Source organism: Anser anser (assembly GCF_964211835.1).
Source record: "Anser anser genome assembly, chromosome: 10".
NCBI classification, from domain to species: Eukaryota; Metazoa; Chordata; class Aves; order Anseriformes; family Anatidae; genus Anser; species Anser anser.
The window spans coordinates 812,232-837,822 of record NC_139730.1 but is presented as its reverse complement, the minus strand read 5'-3'; the positions used below and the strand labels follow the sequence as shown (position 1 = coordinate 837,822).

The following is a 25,591-nucleotide window of genomic DNA, read 5'->3' as shown; positions in this document are numbered from 1 at the left end:
ACTGGCTCTTCACAAGAGAAAAGCAAGCAAACCAGAGCAATTTGTTAAAGTATGTTTTATAAATTTAAATACAAAGTTAACTGCAAACAATGTAGTCTTAAACTGAAATATCGTCGTCTTTTTCACTGTATTCCTTTGGGAAGTTTTTTGCCATGTCTAAGAAGTTTACTGATGGCAGCATACTTACCTGATAGGCAAAGGCTTGCGGTGAATTGTCAATTATGATCGTTTTTGAAAGATCTCTACCAAGAATGTTTAAATCCTTTATGTAATTTCCTTGTACACAAACACAATGCTCACGGAAAAGTCGATGCCTGTGATTAAATTAAAATACTAATTAATGAGAAAAATGCAACATCACATGGCATAAAGAAAAAGTTAACAATACCAAATGTTCTTTTTTTTCTCCTCTTCTGCTCTACTTAGCTCATTTTTAAGAACCTGTTCCATATTTTCCATTCTACTTTGACCTTTTTACTGGTAAAATTGCTAGCTAAGGTGATTTTATGTTTATCTAGTTCTGCAGGCAATTGTTTGCATTTACACAGAAAAAGCTCAGCTCAGATGTAACGAATATTTGTCAACAGGGTCTTGCTTTCTAACCATTTTTCCAGATGGACTGACAGAGGGACCCAAGATACTGAAATTATTTTGCAAGGCCCCAAAATCAGAGATTATGTCTGCACTGGAATCAATTTATTGAGTTTGTTCTTTTTATTTTGCTCCAACCGCTACAGTACACAGCCTCCACATGCCACTGTTAGAAGAAATATTTTCCTTCTTATGCTCCCTCTGTTCACAATTAACCTATTTCAGTTTTTAGAGCCTGAAAAAAGCCTTGAGGTCAAAACATTCCATCAACTTCTTCCTACCCAATTCTCTTTTAATTTATTATAAAAGAAATACTTAGTAAATGGATGGATGCGTAGAATAAGAGGACTCAAGTAAAAAAAAAAAACACAACAGGAGTAAAACTGAAATTTCATAAAATATCAGCATGACTGTAATTCAAAAGTAAGTTATAAACTAGACAGATTTCAAGTTTTACATGGCTGTATTACAATGCAGTTTTTTTAAAGCTGTTATATTTTTAAGTGAGGTTTTTAGAAGCTGTACAAAGCGTGCTTAATTTCATAAAGGGGTTGAGTTCCTAATGTTGCTATGGAAGAAAATAAGCTGATGCCTCAGCAGCGAATGAATTTATATATAGATTCTGAGTCACACGTGTGGAGTGCCTGACAAATCTACCTTTAGGCTAATGTCAAAACTCATCATGCCTTGATGTCAGGTTTTCAGTGGCACATGAATCACATCTAAATTCATGTATCATATGAATTTCACAGAAATTCTGTAAATTTTTAGAACACAGCCAAGCAAGTATATTTTTTACACTTTTCCTGTTAACATCAAAATTAAAACTGTGGTCCTCAATCATAAATATTAGATACTTGGAGAAAAAGAATCAACACCATGGACACACACAGACACATTTTCTGCATGTGCAAATATCTTACTTGTTCATACATCCTGCTTGGCTGTGTGCGCAGGGAGGCTCAGATATTCCAGTGATTGTGCATTTCTAACTTCAAAAGTCCAGTTTTGGTTGCTCATTCAAAATGCAGTAGCGAGTAAATTTACCAAGATAACATGATGCAGAGAAATGCTTTGCCAAAGACATTCTCGGGACAGAATTTACACAGTCCTGACTACAATCAAGTATAGTTGCTACTTCCCTTACTTGGGATACCCTATTTAGGGTGAATCCCTGAGAAACCCCCTCTTCAGTTTCAACTCTCCCACATTAACAGTCCACCTTCCAGATGAGAATAACAGAAAGAATCTCATCTGATAGAATTTGTCTTAAGGCACTGTTCTTGAGAAATGCTAATCTCTTCCAAACAAATCTATGTATTAACAGAAGAAATAAAAAAACTTAACAACTTTACTACAAAACCCACAAATTAGTTTGTGACTGAATAAGAAATAACGTTTGTAAAGATAACTATGTAAATCATTATTTATAAATAATAAATCAAATACAAATAGCTTAAAAGTAGTCTAATGCTTGGAGTTTCCAGTAATCTGTTCATTTTCTTTATTCATTATATATATTCAAGAGCAGCTAAAACACATTTTTGAGACCTAGGAGGTCATTTTCAGCGAGGAATTCTATTATGCTACAGAGAACGAATGGCTAAGTTTTTTGGCCACAAGAGTGCAAAGTAAAGATGTCTGGGTTTATCTCATCACCAAGGCAGTAATTCAACCACTTCATTTTTCTCTCACCCTTAGACAAGCTGAGCATAAGCACAAAGAATCGGTTTAGTAAGACACAGTGCAATAAAGAAAACGTCAGAATCACTTTCTTCATCACATCTGTTAGAAAACAAGTTTGTTTGCCTACTAGAGGTATAACCACAATTATTTTTTTTTTTTACCTGACCAGTTGCTTTTTAGGGTCTAGTATGTTCAGTAACTTGTCTGCGTACACCTTCTTAGAAGCAGTAAAAAGAATGATCTATGGATTAAATGGAAAAAAAAATATTTTAGATATAAATATGCAAATATAATTTAAAAATAAAATTCAAAAGATAACATCTAATTATTTTTACCTCATAAATCTGAGACATACGTTCCAGGAATTCTCGGAAGAATGGCCTTAACCGGACATAAACCTGAAGCAGAGATGCACTTTATTAAAAGATTCAAAATATTGCAGATATTGCCTGCATGGCTAAGTATCAGTTTGTAAAGATTAGGTCAACATGAGCATTATGAATACAGTAATCATTAAATACTAACTTCCAATAGAATAATAACTTGATTAAAACAAAATTAAGTTAGCTTGAAGCCTAAGCAGCTATAAATTAAAGCATAATATGGTAAAATTAGGCTTAACAATTTTACTGGAGAACTTGATGCAATTAGAAATTATTTAAATTATATTATTTAAAAATAAATACAATTATTTAAAATATAAAAGGTAGACAATCTCTCAAGTAAAATGCAACCAGTTGCTTTGACTAAACATTCAGAATCAGCTTTCACCAGCTGGGCAGCATCAGTTCGGTTACTAGATAATTTATGCCAGCATACAAATAATCTTCCTAATAACTTTATTCCACTAAGAATTACACATTGAATACGGGGGTGTCAGAAGTGATAAAAAAAAAAAAAAAAAAAAAGCCTTCATCTATTTCCAAAGCTCCATTAACTCACACACCGCCAGCACAGAACCGCACACATGTATCAATCATTTCCGGTAAAAAAAAAGCAGACTCCAGAGAAGAGCTACCAAGCTAGGAGGCTTCTGCATCTCTCTCGCTGATTTCACTCAAAGTACAAGACCTAGGCTCCCACGAAGCACCTATATAAATCTATACCTCCCTTCCAAAGGCCCAACGCCACCGCAGATGTGAGGGCACGTTGCGCACCGTTCTGTCCCTGTGGTACTTGTATTTGGAAGATGGCCCAGTGTGGTTTTTGGCACACATTGGACTTGACCTTAACCAACAGTGAGGACACATTCTGAGGGGTGAAACGGTGGCCTTCTTCTCTGCTTACTTTTTTTTTTTTTTTGATTCAGAGATTGCCCACATACAGAATAACACGGTTTTAAGAAAAGTTTTGATAAAACAGAAAAGGGAGCATACTGAACTTCTATCTAAACCAAGGTATTTTCAACTTTATCGATTTTTTAAGAGCCAGTTGGGAATAGGCTTAAATTTACTTTTGAATCAAAGTAAATCTCCACAAAGGATCTGTATTACTTTAACTGAATTGTATCAATTTATATGTAGACACAACCAAATGACCAAAAGGAAAGAAAAAAGGAATGGGTTAAGTAAATTTCACATCATTAGCACATGCTGTGATAGATTTTAGTCCTTTAAAGGAAGTACATACTTCTAAAGCAATGAAAATATAATTATTTAGCTTAAAATCGAGTAAGGCTTTTATTGCATTTTTTGAGTGACTTTTATCGAGTGACCAGGTACTACAGTAACACCTAATTTTTCATTTTTTTCTATACTAGGAGCAGTAATCAAAATCCTGCAATCTCATCACGTCTGGGAAGAGCACCCCTGCTGCTAGCACACAAAGATACATCCACCGGCTGTGCAACCGAGGTCTGCTTCCCTTCTCGTTCTGGGTAACTCACCTTGTGAGGCAGTACGTAACCTGGCTATCGGGAACGGTTTGGAGAGACCACAGCCTGCGCTTGATGGGTTTTTGGACTCCATTTAGCCAAGATGGCACGGAGAAGCCAACTTTCTAAATACAGAGTTGACAGGCGCGACTTCACGCCATATGTCTCCTGACGGCACTAAAATCTCTGCGAAAATGACTTATCACTTAGCCATAATAAAGTAGTGAGGTTTTGCTCAAAGGCTAGATAAGGTATTTATCTTACCACAAAGACAAATGTAATGAATTAACTTGGAGCCTCGCGGTGACCCAACGCTAAATAACATCCAACTTGTCTGTGATTGTAAATTCAGTGCAAATTGTTCTTTCTATATACAGCAAGCATACAGCACTGCCAGCATCCTCTTTAGTTGTAACCTTGAGTTTAAGGGAAACTAAGTTTTTCTTTGCAAATGCAAAGGGATTATTCTGCTCACGTGAAGCCTGTTCTCTGTTACAGAAGAAACAGAGATGTCATTTCAGAAAGTCTCTTAAACATCTCTTCTACAAACTCTCTTGGCAACCAAAGTACTAAACTAAGGTATCTGTTGGTATTCCAACTGCTAGTATAAAAACATTTGGTATACAATTTATTGTGTGGTGGTTTTTTTTTTTTGTTGTTGTTTTTAAGGCTGGATTGAATTAAATTGGTCACAACAGCCAGCTACACGATTTTAAAAATAACTCAATTGTATCAGAGAAAAGTTATGGTTGCTTGGGTTCCTCACTTGTGCATGCTTTTCCAGTTTGTTTAGTCTGTGGACAATTGCAGCATCTTTGTAATGTGTTCTATTTTAGATTACTGACATGTACTTACACGTGCGTATCTATCTTAACATAATATGTCTTAATATCTAAGAAGTTTATATATAAATGCGAACAAAAAGTCCAGGGAAAATTATTTCTTTTTAGATTATGTATTTCTAATTAGAACTTATACACACACACACAGGTAATGACATTGATGGCAGATTCACTGGACTTTTTTTAGTGTTTTGTGGCACTCTGGCACAGCGTAAGGCAATGGCACCACTACACCCAGCTAGGAGGAGCTGATGCAGAACTCTAGGTAGCCAGAGCAGAACAATTAAGTGACCAGAGCAGAACAAAACACATCCAACATTTTCCATTTTCTCCCTCTCCCTCAGCTTCCCTCTCCCTTTGCATCTTCCCCCTTTTCTTCACTGTTATGCCAATGCTGCACATCCCCTTCCTTCTCCAGTCCAAAATTCACCATAATTCTGGCAAATAAACACCTTGTCTCTTTCCATCTTCAGCCTTATTTAATTCTTCCTACTTTTTTACTGCCTGATTTCCCTGTGCACACATCTAACTTCCCTCCATTTCTGATTCCTGCTCTCTGATGAGTAGACCTACCATGAAATCTAAGATTTGAAAATACATATAGAAGCCTAGTAATATTTTTCACCATTTTTAATGACTGAACATTTGTGTGTCCACTGAGATGCACGATATCACCTACTTGAATGTGACTCACAGGCATAAATGCATAACATATATGAAAAGCCTCCTCAAAGTTTTGTTTTTTTTTCCCAAAATGATAATCACATCCCATTATTTCAATGGCAACAAAAGTGACTCCAGGTGAGGACCGTCCCAAAACCAGACAGATCTGCCTGAACTGTGGCTGGCTACGGCTCTTCAAGGGGCGAAGTACGACTCCAGAGGTTCTCCTGAGCTACAGAAGTCTTCCTGACCTCAGACCGGATTTCTTTGTGGGTGCTGCCCAAGACACACTGAAGGCTTTCAGACCCAAAGCTTGATGGCTCTGCTGTTATTTCAGAGAAACAGACAGAGTGGAGTTCATTAGAAAGGAGAGCCAGAACCCAAAAGCATTGTTTGCCTCATTCCACTGCAGTAACAAAGTAAAGCACCTAGGTAGTCTTTGGCGACAGTAAGATGGAATATATGTAACACTATGTTCAATAACCTGCATATGACCTATGTAGTTCCGGAACATCTTTCAAGGATCAAAGATCAAAGTGAATTATTCTCTGAAAGATCAGTAAGGATATATTTCAGCTGAAGAACTGAGTGAAAACATCTGCCTTTTGTCGAAGGCCTGCTAGTGCGTGGAAGGTACCCTTTGAACGAACAGAGCGTGATGGATCTCACCCACCCAAAACAAAATACAGTGAAAACCTCTTTACCAAAGGAAAAAAAAAATCTTAAGATAAGCCACTTAATGTAAAGTGCTACAATAATACAAACAGTATAAAATCTAAGTCTACAGTTGAAAAGCCAAACATTTATTTTTATAGTCAGATGTAAGACAGTGCTTAACAGACACAGCATTTAAGAAAACTTCAGCTTTGCAAACACTGTATTTTTACTGAGTCCAAAACTTAAACACTGGTATAACTTAAGAGATTTTTCATCAAAGGAAACATAAACAAACAAATTCATCATCTCAAAAGCCTGAAGCAAGCACAACTATATCCATTTTAGAGATTAATTTTTTCTTTTTAAGCAGAAATCAGTGACTTCAAGTGACTCACCCAAAGGTTTATAAAACCCTTTATGCCAGTGCTGGAATTGCATAATATTTTTTTTTACTCATATATTACGTTTTCTGCACACCTCAAGGTAAGTTTAAGACATAACTTAAAAACAACCAAGCCCTTATTTTTAGAAACGTTTCTTAAAAACAGTCCACCGCTTAAAATCACTGAAGCAAACAGCAAAAGAGCTGAGTTCCTGGACCTGAAACTTGTTGCTTGACACGCAGACCAATGGAGTTTAGATATATGTTCTAACAGGCCTTCCAAAACCCAAGACAATCCGATTTTTACTGTTGAACTCGTAAACTTGTACTGTTTTACTCTTTTTTACACCCTACAATTGCAAGTTCTGGAGCTTATTTTTGAGAAAGTACCTGGTTTATCATCACACCGTTAATGCAAGAGCACTGGCTTGATGCCTTTGGATGAGCAAGAAAACTGAAATGCTATGAACTCAGGTTCATGTTTGCAGTATTAGTCAATCTTACTGAGAGAAAAATAAGACATTCAGTCGGAAAATGAGCACAGAGCTAAGTTATACTCTTAAAAACCAGTTAATAGATAAATAATTGTCTTTCTGGAAAACCCACATGAAAGTGGTAGATGTTTTGATACTAATGGAAAGTATCTTCAGAAATGTATCTTTCACATCAAGTATTGTTTTCATCTGGTTTATATATAGTAACTTGCTGACTTCTACTTTGCTCAGACAGCTTAGTGTCTGCTTCTCTGTTACCAGCTGGAATGACTTCCAAAATGAAATATGGAGATACAAAATTAATACAGTACTATACCCAAGATGATCGTAAGCAAAAGAAACACATTGTAAAAGCTGATAAATAGCTAATTGTTGACTAAAAACCCTAAATAGAGTATGTAACATCAACTAATTTCTACTTTTATTTCAGGATATTATTTGTCTTTTTGTGTACTATACCCTATTTAAGCATGAATTTAATTGCATCTTTAAAATGTCTGTCTTGCTTATTACCTGTTACCTAGTAAGAGGTGAATGTTTTGTGAGTTGTCTAGTGTGATGTAAAACCAGATGAACAGAATGTAACGATCAGGAGAGTGCGCTCACAGGCAGTGGCCAACTTTCTCAAACCTGCAAAAAACTAATGCTCCTTGGCAATTGCAGGCTAGACTCTACAGAGAGCTAAGACAAAACCTATCTAGGACCCGCTTGGTAATTTTACTGTATCAAAGGCTATATAGGCATGTGTACAATGCTGTTAAATAAGGATTTAGAAATACTGTAACTCACTCTTTCCATTGACTTCAATTTCCTAAAGGCAAAATTCTGGTTAAAGCTCAGCTACTCTCATTTAGACATACAATCACTAAAAGGACGACAGTTTAGACAGAAAATACTCAAAATCATACTGAGATCCCTTAAGAGAAGGAAGGAAAAAAAAAGAAGCTTTAGTCTTCCTAATGCTGTTAGAAATGTCAAGAACCTCCAAAGAATTAATTCTAAGGCTCTTTCCAAGTTCAGCCTGGAGGAAACTGAGCATGGCCGTCACCAAATAAGAGATAAGAAACCCACGTTTAAAAATTATTTCAGCTTTTCAGATTCCAAGGGCTTTTATATGCAACAGTGAAGAAAAACATTTTTAAAATCAGGAAAAATACCTGGACAAGTGTCCTTTTAAGGTGCCTGATGACTGGCTCATTCTCCAAAGATACTAGAGTGGGATCCAATATCGTGCGAACTACATGGTGGGGAAGCTGTTGCTACTCCCAGGTACATCACACAAAAGGACCTGAGAACAACAGCCTGGGTCAGTGCAGCATCTTTTGGTAGTTGCTGGAAGAGAGTTCCTCTTTCCCATGCTTGTTCTTCAATGGTACGCCAATGTAAAACACACATAACTAACAGTACCTCCTAAAGCAGAACAAAAAACTAAATCTAGCAGTCTCCACAAGACAATCAAAATCACTCCAAGCACCAAGCAGACTCTCCCTGGGAGTAAAGAGGTAGAACTGGCACTGGTGGAGGGTACAGCAAGACTAATGATCTAGACAGAAGCTAGTTAACAGCAGGCTCAGAAGATGTCTTCTGTACAGAAAGAAATGATCAACCAACGTGAATTGGTTTTCCGTATGAAGGGAAGGAAGTTAACAGTCCATGAGAAGCTGCACTCGGAAATAATACTGACTAAACTTTCAGTGTTCCTGCCTCCACCTGCTGGCAAGGAGAAATGCTGCTGCTGAAGATTGCTGCTACGAAGATCATTTACACTTTCTTAGCAATGAATGTTTACAGTTTGAATCAGTGTCCGACATTACCACATTGTGGCAATAAACAGTGCTCCACAGTACTTCTAATGCAGGATAATCCACCTTGCAGTTTATAACCCAGATAGTTGTTAAATGCCAGGCAGTTATTTATCTCTTTAGACAAGATCATAACAAATATAAATGGGAAGAATTCATATGTTAAACAAAATAAAAAGGTACATATTCTTCTATGCATGCTAATTACCTGGTAAATGACATCTTGAAAAAGAACTGGAAAAGTGAGTGCAGCATCTTCTAATTCATTTAGACTACAGTGCACTAACGTTTCATCCTATTAAAAATTAAAAGATGGTATAAAAGTAAGAAAAAATGTGAAAAGAATGCTGAAAAGAGAAGTAGTTGTCTAGATTTTTATGTTCCTTTTAAGGTGGGTTTATTTAGTCTGGAAAATTTAGTTTTGTGCAAGCACTGTCAAAATTGCATAAGAGTTTTTGGAAGTAATTATACATTTCTTTATTCTTGCAGTTTTTGAAAAATTTCAATTAGAATTGTGTTCTAGGGGCATAATTGTAAGAAGACATTTTAATTTTGTAGGCTATACTGTCATTCAGTTCAAATCTGCATCTATCAATTTGAATCATCTATCCATTTTATATGACCACCAGAGGACCCGCCAACTGATATCGCTCATGGTAAAACAATGTTCCTGACATCATTAGCAGTGTCTGAAACCACTTTCAGAACAGAGTGACTTGATGAAATTATTCTAAACACAAATATATTTTCTATGAATATTTAAGAAAGTGGATTTGTGGCCTCTCTGAAGAAGAATGCTACAAGAATTGAAAGATTCATTCCTGGTCAATTTTGATGCAAGACATATGAAGCTAAATTTTCCTACTTAGTACATCTTGTTTTTCTCCGTTGGTTCTGGAAAACTTTATGGGGACAGATAACTCTTTGTTCAAGATGATAAAAAATTTAATGCTTTTTTTTGGGAAACAATGTTAAGAATTCAAAAAATACAGCAAGTATTCTATTCTTGCCACTATTAAATTTACTTCTATGCAGACCATCTTCAAATAAAAGTATTACGAAAATTGTGTAACCTTCAGCAAGGTATTTTTATTTAGAGCACGCATTACTAATTTCAGCAACAGACAAAACAAATCAAATGCTACATAGCTCTCCCCCTGATTTTGCTATGTATTTATAAAAGTACTTACCAAGTCTAGAACTAATGAGAATTCTGGTGTGCTTCTTGTTTTCAGTGGAAGAGCTGGCTTCCTGTTAAGTTGTTCTTCTGTTAATGGCGGAACATGTTTGATGAAATAGTATCTGAAAAAAAAAATCAGATTTTGTTTTAGAAATGTGTTTGAATTATGCAACTGGCAATGTTGTAGCCCAACTAAATATTTTAAAATACATATTGTGTGTAAAGCCACACAAGAAATAAATAATTTAAACTGAAAAACAAACACTTCAACATATACTTATTTTTTAATTTAAGAGATTTTGGAATTCATTACTGTAATATAAAAAACATAGCAACTCAAATAACAATTCCTTAATCCAATACCCAACATGATCAATTCATATTTTAAGTACAAATATTACCACTTACGGATCAAAGACTTCCCAGTCTTCTTCATAGGTGGCTTCTGCATGAGCTGATGAGTAGCCACTGTCCGGAGATACTGGTGCTAAAATTCAATGAAAATAACCAAAACAAAAATGAAACAAACAAAACAAAAACAACAACAATAAATAAATAAATAAAAACAACACAAAAGCTAGTCTTATTAGTGCAGTTTTTAAAAGTGAAAATTTGCATTTTATACACAAGTGCCTCAAACAACCGTGAAAAACAGCAGGACTCTGCTAGTCCTCGTATTTCACCTGAAATACCCCGCATGGCTTCTCACAAATTTTCCTGAGGGCTCAATGTCACATCATCCTACAGAACTTCTTGATCTGGCCAAATGAAAGTGCCCGTGTCACAGAGCAAGGCACCCATACAACATTTGGTGATATGAACTACCTGGATGCACGGTCCAGACACACGACCAGCTCCTACCCATCATTTGCTACGGTATTTGTGTCAAAGGAGAAACACCTATGTATATATGAGGATTGAGGTAACTAAAAAATTTGATGCAGGCCCTCCGCAGAGAGTTGATCGTGAATTTTATAGATATGGAATATCCATATATATGGAATTTTTGTCCAAAACTGTGTATGTTGAGTTTTTCCAAAGAAAATGGGGAAAATTAATATAGGATGTTTATGTTCTTATTCATCTCAACATGTTATTTTAGTACACGATAATAAAATGCCGCAAATTTCTCTATTGTGATCAGCAAGTCTAGGGGATGCATTTTTAATGTATGTGTGTGTGTGGGGGGGGTTAAACAGTAATAAAAATGCCTTTCTTCTTCGATGTCTGTTTTCATTTGAAGAAATGTCATGAAGTCAACTAAGTTACAACGGAAATAAATGAGACTTGCAAAAGCTGTGTCTCTGGTGCATAAAAAAGTTTTGCTCGTTGAAATAAAAATCAGTATAAATGCTGTTTGCATGTTTCAAGCAAACATGAAACATTAATTTATACAAAATGGGGGTGCTAGAATTTCCCTAGGAGTAGTAACTATCTACAGCTTCAGGACTTGAGTAAAAGGCAAGCACACATTTCTTACCTGTAAGTGGTGGCAGGTCACGATCGTTTGTTTCCTCTACTTCTTCTAAACCATTGTTAACAGCAGATCTGACCTGCACTGCTTGGCTAGTATAAGCTGCTCCATTGGTTGATGTTGCAGTGCTTGTAGTAATCTCATCTACCTGTTCCATATCAAGCTGTTTGACTATTTCTTCAGCTTCAACAGCTTGTCCTGGAGAATCTGATCCTGACGTTCCTGAATCAAGATTTCAGTACACTAGTAGTCATTATCTTTAGACTGAGGTACCTAACAGAATACTGACTGTCATCATTAAACTCCAAAAAATATGTTACAGAATAACCAAAGGAGGCTGTATCTGAATCATGTTACAAAAATAAGAACCGAAAGAATAATAATGCTTACCATTTTTATTTGCTGGTGAAAAAAAGTTGAAGACAGGAGAAAATATGGTCCCCAGTAACGTAGTTCGTGGGGGACTGCCAGTGGTAGGATTATCTTCTAATTTCCCATTTTGCTTTACATGTTGGTTTGTCATTTCGTAACTTCCAGCTTCTGTAAAAGAAAAGTTATGACGTATAATACCATGCTTCTGTTTTTCACAGTAGACCCTCTCTTTTATTGTTATTATTTTCACTGTAGGAAAGATCCCTCCTGCTCCCTGACTTTCCTTAGTTGGCAAAAGCAATTAGCCTAAATAGTTCCTTAAAAAATAAAAACAGGTAGCAATTTAGCAACAACGTAAAAATGAAATGCCAACTTTCAACACCATCTTAAGCTGCAGAATTTCAAATTAGGAAGCAATAATTGCTTATAAGAAATATGCTATAGATTAACAGATAATAGAAGTTTTAGTCCTTTAAATGTGCTTGATGACAGAAGACAAAGATGCTGCGCACCCTTCACAACAAATAAGATGTCAGTGTCAGAGGGACTCCACTAGATGGAAACAAGAGAAAGTGTCAGTGGAACTCCAGTGGCTGAATCTCTGAACTTCACAAGATCAAGTCCATGCTTCACTATACTCCCCGTATACGTGTATGTATACACACAAACACACACTCATAAATACAATTAGGAAGTAAAATAATTCTTAGTTGTTATCACAGATAAAAAAGAACACAGAATTAAGTAACTCTTAGTATTACAACAACATACCACATAACAATTAAAGGTTTTCTATAAATGTGCATCTAAAGCATATCCTAAAACTAAAAACTGCTGTCTCATGGGTGAGATCCAAGACATAATTCTGAGACTGAAATGAAAGAAGTTATTTACTCTACAGTAACAAGTCTTTGAGCTGTCTGTCCATATGGAAGTAAGCAAATGCATTTTGTGCACATGAGCTGAGAACCTTTTTGTCAGCTGAGCCTGATGGAGCTCACAAGCACTTCACACTTCCTGTCGCTTTTACATAAAACGTAGGGTGTGCCAGCTGCAGCTTAGTGCTTTCACTAATACCGAGTGTCTTCACTAAGAACTTGATATTGCTGTAACAGTCAAATGCGTTCAGTATGCTGTGTGCAAACCTCAGACAACTTTATTCAGGTAAATGGTTCCCTTTCATCTTTAAGCATTGTCTGCATGCACCACACTCAGTCAGTGCATACCTATTATCTCTCCAGGACACAAAAAAACCTAACCAACAGTAGCAAATACTCCTAAAATCATCTTACGCAGACATCTGACAACAACCAAACAGGTAATTCTCTCACACTGTAAACCTTCCATCGTTGAAGTCCCTCATTTGGAGCTCCACCCTGTACTTAGCTACTGATTTTAAAAACCTTGTCGGAATATGAAATCTTTCAGACCTCTGCCTTGCTGACAAACTTGGCAGAAATCAGACAACGGATTCAAAAGTTATTGGGAGAAAGAAGGAACACTGACAGGCAGCACAAACACACGAAGTCTCGTTTCCTTAGGAAAAGGAGTCTAAAAACGTGTTTTTTTAAGTCAGATCTGGAACCACAGCTGACACTAAGTTTCGTTGAATATTTTATCTAACAGGATGTATCTCAGTGTGTCACTATTACAGATACCGAAAAAAAAACAATTTTCACAATGAGGTGGTCAAACATTGGAACAGGGGCCCACAGAGGTTGTAGAATCTCCATCCTTTGAGATATTTGGAACTTGACTGGACGAGCCTCTGAGCAGCCTGATCCAACCTCAAAAAGTCAGCTTCCTCTTCAAGCTGGATTCACCTTGCTGGGAGAGGAACAGGAGGACTGCCCAGATGGCTTACAGAGGTCCCTGCCGACCTAATTTTTTCCATGATTCTATGTCAGAACCCTGTCTGTATGTTTGACAAGTGCTTTCAATATCTAAGGAACCCAGGTTAGCTCCACAAATGTCATGAATTGGGAAGCCATATTTCACTTCTTGTGAGAAAATGGGAGAAGAACTAAATCAAATTCTCATTACTGGCTCTTCTTTTCTTTTAGAAAAAAAATACTTAAATTAGTTCCAAAATAGCTGGTCATTATCACATAATGAAATTGTTCTTACTGAGATAAAACATTCTCTCTCAGACACATCCATTGTAACTTGTGCTTACAGTCCTGGAAATATTTTATCAGTACTATTAGTTCAGCCTTGCTAACACTGAAGTCAATCACAAAACTCTTAATAACCTCCACCTGGAGAAATGTCCTTTATTAGTTAACAGCTGGAAGACTACTGAATCACCGTTCAACTGTAATAGCGTATGATTAGAATATTTACAAACCTCCATTCACTTGACTTTTCCGTCTTACTCGAGAGATCTGTTTATTAGGCTTTTCTCCTGTTTGAGGTGTGGATGTAATCAAGTTGTTATCTATATCACGTTCAATTCTACTTCTTTTTGCAGGATTTTCTCTTTCTTCCTTAAAACAGAAAAGGGGGAAAAAAGAAACATACTGAGTAGTGCCTCTTTTCTCTGCTGAATGCCACCAGAAAATGTTAGCTGCTAGGGAAAGTTCCCCAAAAGGTCCATTTATTGTTCCACTTCCAGATGCAGAATATACACCATGTATCTGGCCAGCCGGAATTTTAAACTCATCCAAACTGACACAACCCAAGGTAAACAGCTGAGTACTGGGAAAGAAAGCTGTGCTTGGAATTTCTGTTGTAGAAAAACTGTCTTTAAATACTATTTTACCGGATAGTCAATTTGTAATTAAGTGCTGTGGCATTAAGGAAATGTAGAAACAAGACAACTAAAATGATGAGAAACTTCATTTCTCTGCTTGTTAAAATATACAGAAACTGCATAATAATATCCAATATAAAATTCTCCACCATGATCCTTACATAAAGTGGCTCGCTAAATTGTTTGTAAGTATGTACTGTGGTAGTACTCAATTCATATCAGATAGTACATGGCAAAACTTAGCTGTTAAAAATATTATATGCAAGGGTTGTAACCCAGTGATTCTTCTTACCTTTAAGAAAATTACTCTTCTCCTCTGTGGCAGTTACGTGAATGGGAAAGAACCAAGCATTTTTGCATATTTTTTCTGAGCATGTGTGTATGTGTAGCACAGATATTTAAGACAGGTTTCTTCCCCTTTTGTCCCAAAGCACCTATTACATCTTAACAAAATGGCAATCTAAAATACAGCCATATAGAGTACACTGAAATGTAAGATGTGAGACAAAGCAAAATAAATGGAATTAAATATTTAAAAAAGGCCACAAAGCATATTAAAGTAAATTAAAATTTCTACTTTAGTCTTACAATATTACCCTTCTGGGAGCAGCAGTTTCACATCTTTAAAAAGAAAAAAGTTTGCATGCTCCAAAAAAAGGTAAATTGATCCTTTAGAAAAATTAAATTAAGGCCCATGCTAAGAGTACAGTACCTAAAAGAAATACTGGCAAACACGGAAATGCATGGACAGCCATATCAGAAGACAAAGTATGTGACCACCACTGATCCCCAAAGCTTCCTACTGGCAGTTTCTTCTTGACCAACAACCTTGGTGAGAACAATCAAATTACTACCACAAGCAATTAATGATAATGTATATACCATAAAATCATATATGAGAGAAAACAGATGGCTCACTGATAAAAAGAATAGCAAGGCACCTTATCTTTTAGGTCATTCTTTCAAATTCAACATGGGAAAAAACAAGAGGAATTAATTAACTTCTAAAAGCTATGCATAAAATTGGCCTTCAAAAATGACTCGTGCTTTATGGAGAACAAGTGCAGGAACATTACAGAAAACTCGATGAAAACAGGAAATCTGTCTCATAGTATCAGCAGAGGCACAAAGGATTCAGTAAATCTAGAAACCGCTTTCCCTCTCCCGAACAGGAGCTATCACGATGTTGTGGGAAAGCTCACAGTGCTCTGCCCGTGTTGCATTGGTCCTGTGAAAAAAGGACTTTGGGTTCCAGGATGGCCAGCCTTGTACCTCTGGGTGTTTTGCATTCATGTAAAAAGCCACAAACCAAACTGCAGAAATAATTTATTTTCCTGAAACAAAAAATAAAATTCTACCACTTCTAAAAATTCTTTGGCAAAAAAAGGGGGAAAAGAGTGCAATGGACCAGACTGAAAGGAAAAAAAAAAACAACAGTCAACAATAAACAAGCCCTGAAGCAATAATAAACACGGATGTAAAATGAACATAAATCAGTAGTGTGACAATATCACAAACAACAAGATCAGAGTTCAAGAAGTTCGTTAATAGAATTTAAAGATGAAATTATGCACAAGGTTGCAATTCGCCTTGATTTATACTGTGGAAATCTTATTGCACAGACATATAAATATACCTATTATATATATTTATAATATTATACATATATGAAACATATGATCATATGATTCATTCAACTCAAAATAGCCAATTATGATCAATAACTGTGCCATAAGGAAGACGGCAATGCCACGCTGTCATAAGCAATTTGTTTACTCTTGGTATGTTTTCAGAACCTTGTACGGACTAATGAATGGCCCGAACTGGGACCAAGAGTAATGACAACACACTCAAAGCCAATGCGATGTATGACAGTACTGGAACCCCACCCATCAAACACGTTTAGTGTAACCTAATGTGGCAAATTATACAATATTTGATTCTAAAATTTTAAAATGTTAGTAGTAGTTCCTGTATGCATACGCACATCAGTTTTTCTGGTAGATCAGACTTGTCGCTTTGTAAATAATAAATACTCTTTTGTATTCCATAACTATCCATGACTCGCACAGGGGCTCTGAGTTGGAAAAGACCTCGAGATCAGACCCATCACCATCCACATTCCTACAGCCACGTGTTAGGCTCTAGTTTCTCTAACTAAATAGCTATGTTTTTTTAGGTTCTGATTGTTTAAAGAATATTTCCAACAAGCCACCTTTACAATACCAGATGAGTTATGACTACCATCAAAATTGTCAAGATACACTAGCTATGAAGACATTTATTGCCATAAATCCATATAATCGCTGTGGTGACTTAGATTTCAACGTACCCATAAATGAACTACTATGCGAGTTGTACACATACACTATCTCACAGAGTTATAACGTTTCCATGGCAGCCACAAGACCACTTTGTTAAGTCATTAGCGCTTTGGAAGATAGCCCGGCAGTATCAATATCATGCCATGCTAATGCCACTGGAGCCACTCCAAGTCCTGCTACAGACACAGGAGAGGACATGAAAGGGAACAGAAGAAAAACGTGGACATTTTACATTTTATATTTTTAAAAAAATTGTCAAGAAAAAAAAAAGAATGAAATGTAATTCAAAGATCTGGGAGAGAGAAGAGGAGAAGAGAGAAAATTAACAAAACCTTAAAGAGACAGCAAAAAAAAAGAAAAAACAGATATCTTTCTCTTATCTTAAAATTCCTACGTAAAATGTTTTGCTTAGATTTCAGCTTTTTGTTGCAGACAAAATGTTGCACTGTCGTGCCACATAGATGCTGAATGTAAAATGGCTTAATTGTCCTACTTCAATGAAAATGTAAGTGGTTTTAACCATTTTCTTTTTACTGAAGTATTTCTTTGTCAGTACCTCAATGCTTTTATGATAAGTAGTCAACACATTAAAGATTAAATTTCATTATATTTTTGACAATTTAAGACTATATTGTTACCTTAATAAAAATTATTTCAACTTCACCTTGTTACAAAGTTATCTTTTCAACACTTAGTTCAGAAAACAGAAAATTATTCTGAATTTGAATCACTTTTTTTTAAACCGTATAGTTCATAACCAGTGTTATGACTTCCTGGGTACTCTTTAAAATTTACAGCTAAGTAATATCAATATTTGCATTGCTGGGACTGAACGAAGACTCTTTTTTTTTGACAGGCCTTTCTCTTTGCAGAAAAAACTGAGGCTTTGGAAGCAATTGCAAGGTCGCATTCAGCCTATCAAAGCCATACATATCATTCTCCCTCACAACCTACATTCAACATGTTTTAACACGTGAAAATTAGTAAATTCAGGTTTCTGCTTGTATCAAGATAGATGAGTTTTAGTGGTTTAGCCCCAACTTTCCATTTACATATTTTTATTTATTCTTAATAGTAGTATTTTAAAATCAAAATTAATTGAATATGACCCAATTAAAAAACAAAAGAAGAAACCCACTGACACTGTACCTTCGGTGTGCTTCCTTTAATAAACTTTTTGATTGAAGACAATAAGCCAGTTTCATTTTTCTGTGGTTTTCCTCCGCCAACAGGTAAGCTCTCTTCCACCTCCGAATGTTTCCTCTTTGCCCTCAAAGCACGTTGCGTGTGAATTTGATTCGATTGCTGAGAAGCCTTCCGCGTTCTCAGCCTCATTTTCATGTGTACCACATGTAAAGCTATAAAGGGAAAAAACAAGTATACTTAGTCATTGAAGAAATGTATTAAGCTTCAGATCAGGAACTGAAAAAATTATATAACACTGACAGTGTTCTGATGCACTGAGCTTTTATATCCATATATACACACACACGCATATATATATGGCTAAACTTAAGTGAAAGAGAAGAGCTATTTAAGCTAAAGCATAACACTGGCAGAAGAACAAATGAATATCATCTGGCCACGAATACATCTAACCATTAGATCAATGAGGTTTTTGCATAACCCTCCAGCCCAAGTAGCGGGAACAAAAAATCTAAGTGTTTTTAAGATGGAAAGGATTTTATGGTGCCTGGTGTCTTCAGCATCCGATGACTAGACTCAATGACCTAGGCAGCGCTTTCCAGCCCTGTGTTCCTTACAATACATCATTTTAAGACTCTACATTAAATTTGAGATGAAGCATAAATCTAAATTCATGTCAAGTGCTCACAGAAGAAGAAATCATAAATGAGACTATGCATTAAATATGGGTGAGGATATAGCAGTTCAACAAAGGAACCTAAGATTGATCTCCAGTACAACTGTGTTTGGGAATACGATTAGACCACAGGAAGACTCATGCAAAGGCAATATTTATTAGAGCAGAGTAAAAGGCCATTTCAGAAAATGTGTCACATCTATCTCCAGCCTTCAATTGGACCGCTGGTGTAGTTAAATTTGTGCATATATATAACTGCTTTTCTGGATTGTGGCATATGCCTTCTCCAGTTGACTGAAGCTCATACTTGGGTTGATTTGAATGGGACTATTCAAGTGCTTAAAATTATGCATGTGCTGGATCAGGAGCAGAGAAAAGTAGCAAGAAATCCATCTGAGTCGTAACGCCCAGAAATACAGGTAGGAGCAATACGCACGTCCTAGCTGAAGACATGACAAAAGGCAATTTATTTATTGATTGATTTTTCAAGAAAAGGGTATTCTTTTCACAGTAGGAATCAGAATCTGGTTTTCTGAAATTCGTTTAACACATACCGTATTGCTGAACAGAGGTACCTTAAAATATGGGTAAGGTAGCAACAGCTGCTTTCTTGTTAGGAAAAGGCAACGGCAGCATGATTTGCAGACAGAAATACCGTGATACTGTTCAGAAACTGTCTGGTTAGCAGTTAGGTACATCTCAGTCCTAAATGAAAGGTGTTCCAGCTAACGAAGAATAACATTGCTACCAACATCTTCTCGGGAAGGCGAAGCAAAAGTAGTATGGCATTGGTATGGTCAGGAGTTACACACTTTAGTGACAAACAACGACTGCTTTAACTGCTGGCAAACGCGGGATTTCATTTTGCGTCCATAATGTCCAGCATTTTCCACCATCACTTAACACAACGGCTGTTACAGAAAGGGGAAGTCAGGACAGTTAAATGACTGAAGTAACTATGGCAAAAGTGGACTGATATTTGGGGTTTAAAGAAAGAAAACAGAAACCATTTGTCTAAATTTATAAAAATTGATTACTTACAATTTTGAGCCCTCTAGTAACAGAAGCATTAAAACTCAGACCCCATATGAGCATACTTTCACCATTAATATTTGCAATAAAACTCGCATTTAGTTTGATAGAATCTACTGGATGCAGAAAAAAAGTAATGTTGGGGAAAACTGAAAAACATCCCCAAGGATTTAAATCCAGTTTGCTGTTCCTGCTCTGTGCCACTAGAAAAATAAAAAGTTAAAAATAACGTTCTTATGCAAGGATGTAAAATAAATGTGTTATCAAAACCTGCATCTTGACCTTTTTTCTTACAAGCTCCTGCTAGATTAATTTTTTTGTGTATGATTTACAGTGGGAAGAATCCAGCTCAATAGACGTGTGGTCCTGTTATACTTCTGCACAAATCAGGAGGACCTAATTATGAAATTGAAGAAACCATCAAACGTCAATAGACAGAATGAGCCAAAGATACCTTAAAACATATAATGTATTTTTACTTTGGAAATATTCAGGAAAATGTTATTTTCAGTCAACTTCTTGTTAATTAAGCGATTAGGTTCTGTTAATAAAATCATTTTATCATGGGTGGCTGAAAAAAGAACACCTGAGTTAAGGTTTCTCAGTGTTCCTGTATGTGGGAGGAGGAGGAATTCACAGCTCTATAGGAAATAAAGCCCAAGACAGAAAATGGCCATTAAACTTTTAAACCAAATAGTTTAAACATATCAGTATTTCAAACTAAATAGTTAGCAATTTGTTGGAATGAAGTTAGAGAAAAACACCGCCGTTTTGCCGCGTTGGAAATGCTCTCAGAACTCCCCGAGGAGCCCGAGTCCTTCCATGCGTTGAGAAGGGAATTTCACTTGCTGCATTACCAACCTGCTTAGGGATTTATTTATGTTTTGCTCTTTCCTCTAATTTGCCTAAGTTATAACCCTCTGAAATTCTTCAGCCTGTACGGTCCAAGGAGAGAGATCAGATCTCAGACAGCCGCCCCTAGGACAGAGAAGCGAGCGGAGGAGCGCAGCCAGCGGGGTCGAACACCAACCACCCCAGCTCCGAGAGGTTTCAGACGGGTCCAAAGCCCCAGCGTGCCGGACTCCTTCACATCTCCTACAGGCCAGACAGCCCTGCGCCACCGAGAAGGATTAACCATGCTTTTTTTTGCATCCCTCGGGGTTTTTGTGTGCAGGAAGCCCTGGGAGCCCGGCGCAGGACCGGAGCAGCGGGGCAGCTTACAGCACCACGGTCCCTTGGGAACGGGAACCGTGCTCACGCTGAGAAGCGGTGGCAAAGGGCTCAAAGGGGAAGAAAACCAGAAGGATGGTGGAAGAAAGGTGCAAGAATATGTAAGGAGCAGAGCAAGCTTCCCAAAGGTGCTTTAAAGTCGGGTATGGTAGGATGACAGGAGGGAACCTAGGGGCTTGCCCCTGCTCCCTCCTCATTTCTTCCCCACGCTGCTTCCAGAGTTGGCTGCCCCCTCGGAGACCAGAGCAGCTCACCAAGCTAACAGCAAAATAAATATATATCCGACTTCATTTTTACACAGTTTAACCGGTTTATAAAGGGAACCAATGGGCATCAGAGCAGTGCTACGGAGCAGACCAGCACATCCCTGGAGCGACGCAGCCAGACGCCACGCAGCCTCCCGAGCGCGGGTATTTTGGAAAGCAGAACAGAGCTGCAGACCCACCGTGGGTGGCACGAGGCCGGGAGGCTGGCGGCTCCGTCCCCAGAGCACGCAGAGCGACACAGCGCAGGCAGGCAGCACGCGCCCAGCCGGGCAGGCTGCATGCACCGCTCCAGGAGCTCGCCTCGGCCACTGCCAGCCTCCGGCACAACGAGAGGGCACCCTAACTTCTGCCCACCTACGTACCTGCGTTTGGGCCTGGGTGCAGCTGTTCTCAAGTCTCTTCTGCGCTGCTCAGAGACAAATTTTTGATCACTAGCACTGTGAGCTCTCTGGAAAGGGCGCAATGCACAGACTTCAAACAGCCAAGACTCCCTGAAATATCCACGTGTGTATATTTACACACATGGACATAACATAAGCTTACACACAATGTATACACTTATACACAGCGTAAGCACTGCCTACAATTGAGAAGTGAGATTCCTAAGTCTCATTTACAGAGTTTAAAAAACTCTGGACGGTAAGAAGAGAGCAACACTGAACTAATTCAAGTGGTTGATCCACCACGGATAACCACTCACAGTGGTGAATTGGGAATTAAGTAAATGAACACTAAAATATAATGAAATGTAGTACATTCAAACATGTAAACCACGTTTATTAAAACGTTACTTACACATTTTGAAGAACTGGCAAACATCCTGCCATGTGCCTCTGTACAACAGCAGCCTTAAAATATTTTGGTGAGGAATCTAAGATGCCTGCCATTTCACGGGTAGGAATTACACAAGGCTATACTAAAAGCAAATGTGTAAAAAGAATTAGACGAATAATTGTGAAGCACCAAAGGAAGACTGACATTAGTCAATCTCCAATTTGGAAATGAAAATACTGCTTAAACTGTGCTATTCTGTACGTTGCCTGATTTTTCTAGAGCTGAAACAAATACTAGGCAGACAAAGCCCAAACCAATTTAACGTTTGTCAGTCTGGGTATGCATTTATCCAGCAAGAAACCATTCAACTCATCTGCACGCTATTGCCAGAGAGTTCTTTGGCTCACTTCACATCCTGGGTATCAAGCCTCAGGTTATAAATATCTCTAATGGACTTAGCAACAGTTACCTACAATCCCCGCAGTGCCAGAAGTTTGCTCTCCCAACGCGCGATGCGTTTGGCAGCGTGCAGTTTCTACTTTAATTATCTTTGTGCTTCTTTTCTGAAACGAGCATAAACCGAACTACGCCACTCGGCAGGCTCTCTCAGTCAAAACAACCCAAGCCCAAACATGCCCGTGAATTTCCTTCCTCAGCCACGTACGACTTTTGCCCGTCACCCCGGCGTGCCGGGCAGCCAGGGCCGGGCTGAGCGACGGCGGGTGCGAACGCCTCGTGTCACTGCCGGCGCCCGTGCCGCGGAGCCAGAAGCTCGCTGCTGGGGGGATCGCGCTCAGCAGCCCTGGCTAACCGCTGCCCTTCGATTCTCTTTCCAGCACACTGCCTGTCAGGAGCCTGCAGCTCAGGATTCTCCCCGTACAATAGCGCGGCTCCTTCACACCGGGAGCAGCCGGCACTGCGGTATTCCCGTAACGTGGACCTGAAGCCAGGAGGCCCGTCCGCAGCAAGCACGCTGAACATTTAACGGCTCAAGATGTTTTTCTGCGTTACACACGTGTCTTGGTCTAAATCCTTCCCGAACCCTTTCCTGCTGGAATTCCTTCCCCATCTATTAAAACAAATAATCAAAACACAAAAGAAAGTGGGGGGGGTGGGGGTGGTAAAAAGAAATAAATACATATTCTTCAAACGAGAAATGCGTGGCAAAGAGGGGCTGAACGGAACTCTCACTGAACAATTTGTGAGACAGGACGGTAAGTAACGAAGGAGCTATCGGGAGCAGCAGCCGGAGGTGCCGCAGCCGCGCACGCTCCGTGTCCTGCAGCTGCCGGGCTCAGCGGGGCACGCACGGCGTTGCTCCAGGCGCAGGCACCGCGCACCTACGGGACAGAAATTCCTGCGAATGACCCAGAGACCCAGGTAACAGCGCACCTCCATGATTCCTGCAGGTGGGGATGGCTGACTTTCCCCCCGCATGCGGTACTCCGGTCTTATCTATTGAAAAACTATTTTTCCCCAAAACTATTGAAAGAAAATTAGGTACAGCACATGTAATTACAGGGTTTAAGGTTTTTTGATACAGGAAAGGGTTTAAGACGGTAAAAGAACAATAGCAATCAACAATAGGAAGATACGACTGACAGGAAAATTCAGAATTATAGCGTTGAACGATTCCTACGTTTAATTTGGCACTCGGCAAGCCCGCTGAGCTGCCCCCATCAAAAGCTGCATATTCCCAGCCTGGCTGCCGGAAGGGCTCTGGGGGATTAGGACAGCCAGGCACGCGTCGGGAACGCAGCTCGGTGAGTGACAGGCACACGTTAGGCGAAGGGCTTCTCTACGAGTTACTCCACTTACCCTACCCCATGGGCTCCCGCGGCGCCGGGAGGTGAGGCCTGGCCCCCAGCCGCTGCCCGCTGCACCCCGCAGCCCAGCAGCAGCAAGGGACGAGGCAGGGACGAAGCTCCTGCCATTGGGATCCGAAACAATTTTTACACAACAGAGCGTCTGCTGCTACAGATTGGATTAGCTCCTGGTGTGGACGCAGCGTATGGTGGCAGAGTCGAGCACAACCACAATCCAAGAGACAAAAGGAAGCCAAAAAAAAAAAAAGTTCCCTTCTCTCCCATACGTAACTGCCCGTACATTTGTTTTTGCCAGCATGGAGATGATGACCACAGAGCATGAAAAATTCGCACAGCAAAACGAAGCACACTGAAAAATGTTGGGGGATGCGTTTGATCGCAACAACCACAGCACTCGTCCTGCATTACTTCCACCCATCCCTTGAAAGAGTTCACCCAAAGCCAAGAAGGCAGCACCACCCCTTCACACTTTCAGGTTTTAAGCAAGAATCCAGCCCATGCCGCATATGTCACAGGTAGACGCACAAGAAGCTGCGACCCGTCCCCAAATTTAACAGCTTTCTGCGACGCCCGATGCCTGGGCTGGCGGTTGCGACCTGCCCGCGGACGGTTCAGTGCCAGCAGCTCAGCTAACCCAGACCTCTCTGCTGAGCAAACGTCTCGGTTTCATTCACATGCTTCTGGACGCACAGGCTGGATCACGGCAGGCGGGTCCACAGAAAGGAACCAAGAACAACCGTTTTCTCCAGTTTCCTTTTAAACTTCCGATACCAGTCGCGTTTCATCAGCACACTGCATCGCTGCGATGTGACCCGGGTTTCAAGAAGAACGATCCCAAGGAGAAGATGCGTTCACTGCGCTGGCCGAGGTCCATTCGCGTGGGACTAGCGATGCTCTCCAGAAATGCGAGATCCTACAGCACCCTGCAAAGACGCCTGAGCCACGAGGGTAGGGAAGCAGGGAAACAGGGACGGCACGCAGCCTGCGAGCGAGAAACGGGACAAATGGCAACCCGCGTGTCACAAACACCTGTCTGGACTCGCAGCAAAGTCGAGCAGAAGGACTTACAGAGTCCTTCACCCAGACAGGCCCCAGAGCGCTTCACAAACCCGAAGGAAATGCTCTGTGTTAGCTCAAAGGTGTTGAGACTTTTCCCCCCTCAACGACTCCCGGCCTTTCTTTAACCAACTTATCCTCCTTCCCTAGGAAATCACAGCAATTTCATCGTGTTCCAGCTGATGTACTTTGTATTTTACAACGTCCTGTGTTGTATCGTCACTCTTCACAAATCTTCAAGCGTGTTTCCACCACCGCCTCCCGGAGAGACAGCCACCAACTAGGAAGCCGCGGCTGAAGAAGGCTGGATGGTGCTAGGACAGTGCGGGCAGGAGCAAAGCAAGACAAATTGCCTATAAAACCAGCAACACACACAATACATACTACCCAAATGTCGGAGCGTGGCTATGAAATCTGGATAAATGTGCAAAGAAACCACCAGTTCCGCCAAGATCTCAGTTAGCAATTACAACTACCAAAGGCACAATGCAGG

General features: G+C 39.2%; 1 protein-coding gene across 1 annotated transcript in view; it reads right to left on the bottom strand.

The window, feature by feature from the left end:
• The window catches only part of CTDSPL2 (CTD small phosphatase like 2), a 44,093-nt gene that overhangs the window by 7,018 nt on the left and 11,484 nt on the right, over positions 1 to 25,591 (bottom strand). The window contains exons 2-11 of the mRNA XM_083850350.1: positions 18,242 to 18,450; positions 14,364 to 14,502; positions 12,035 to 12,184; positions 11,651 to 11,866; positions 10,579 to 10,657; positions 10,181 to 10,292; positions 9,199 to 9,285; positions 2,613 to 2,675; positions 2,439 to 2,518; positions 188 to 314 (exon numbers count right to left, since the gene is read on the bottom strand). Coding sequence (XP_083706476.1) covers positions 188 to 314; positions 2,439 to 2,518; positions 2,613 to 2,675; positions 9,199 to 9,285; positions 10,181 to 10,292; positions 10,579 to 10,657; positions 11,651 to 11,866; positions 12,035 to 12,184; positions 14,364 to 14,502; positions 18,242 to 18,433 — 1,245 coding nt within the window. The 5' untranslated portion in view covers positions 18,434 to 18,450. The remainder of the gene's footprint in view (positions 1 to 187; positions 315 to 2,438; positions 2,519 to 2,612; positions 2,676 to 9,198; positions 9,286 to 10,180; positions 10,293 to 10,578; positions 10,658 to 11,650; positions 11,867 to 12,034; positions 12,185 to 14,363; positions 14,503 to 18,241; positions 18,451 to 25,591) is intronic.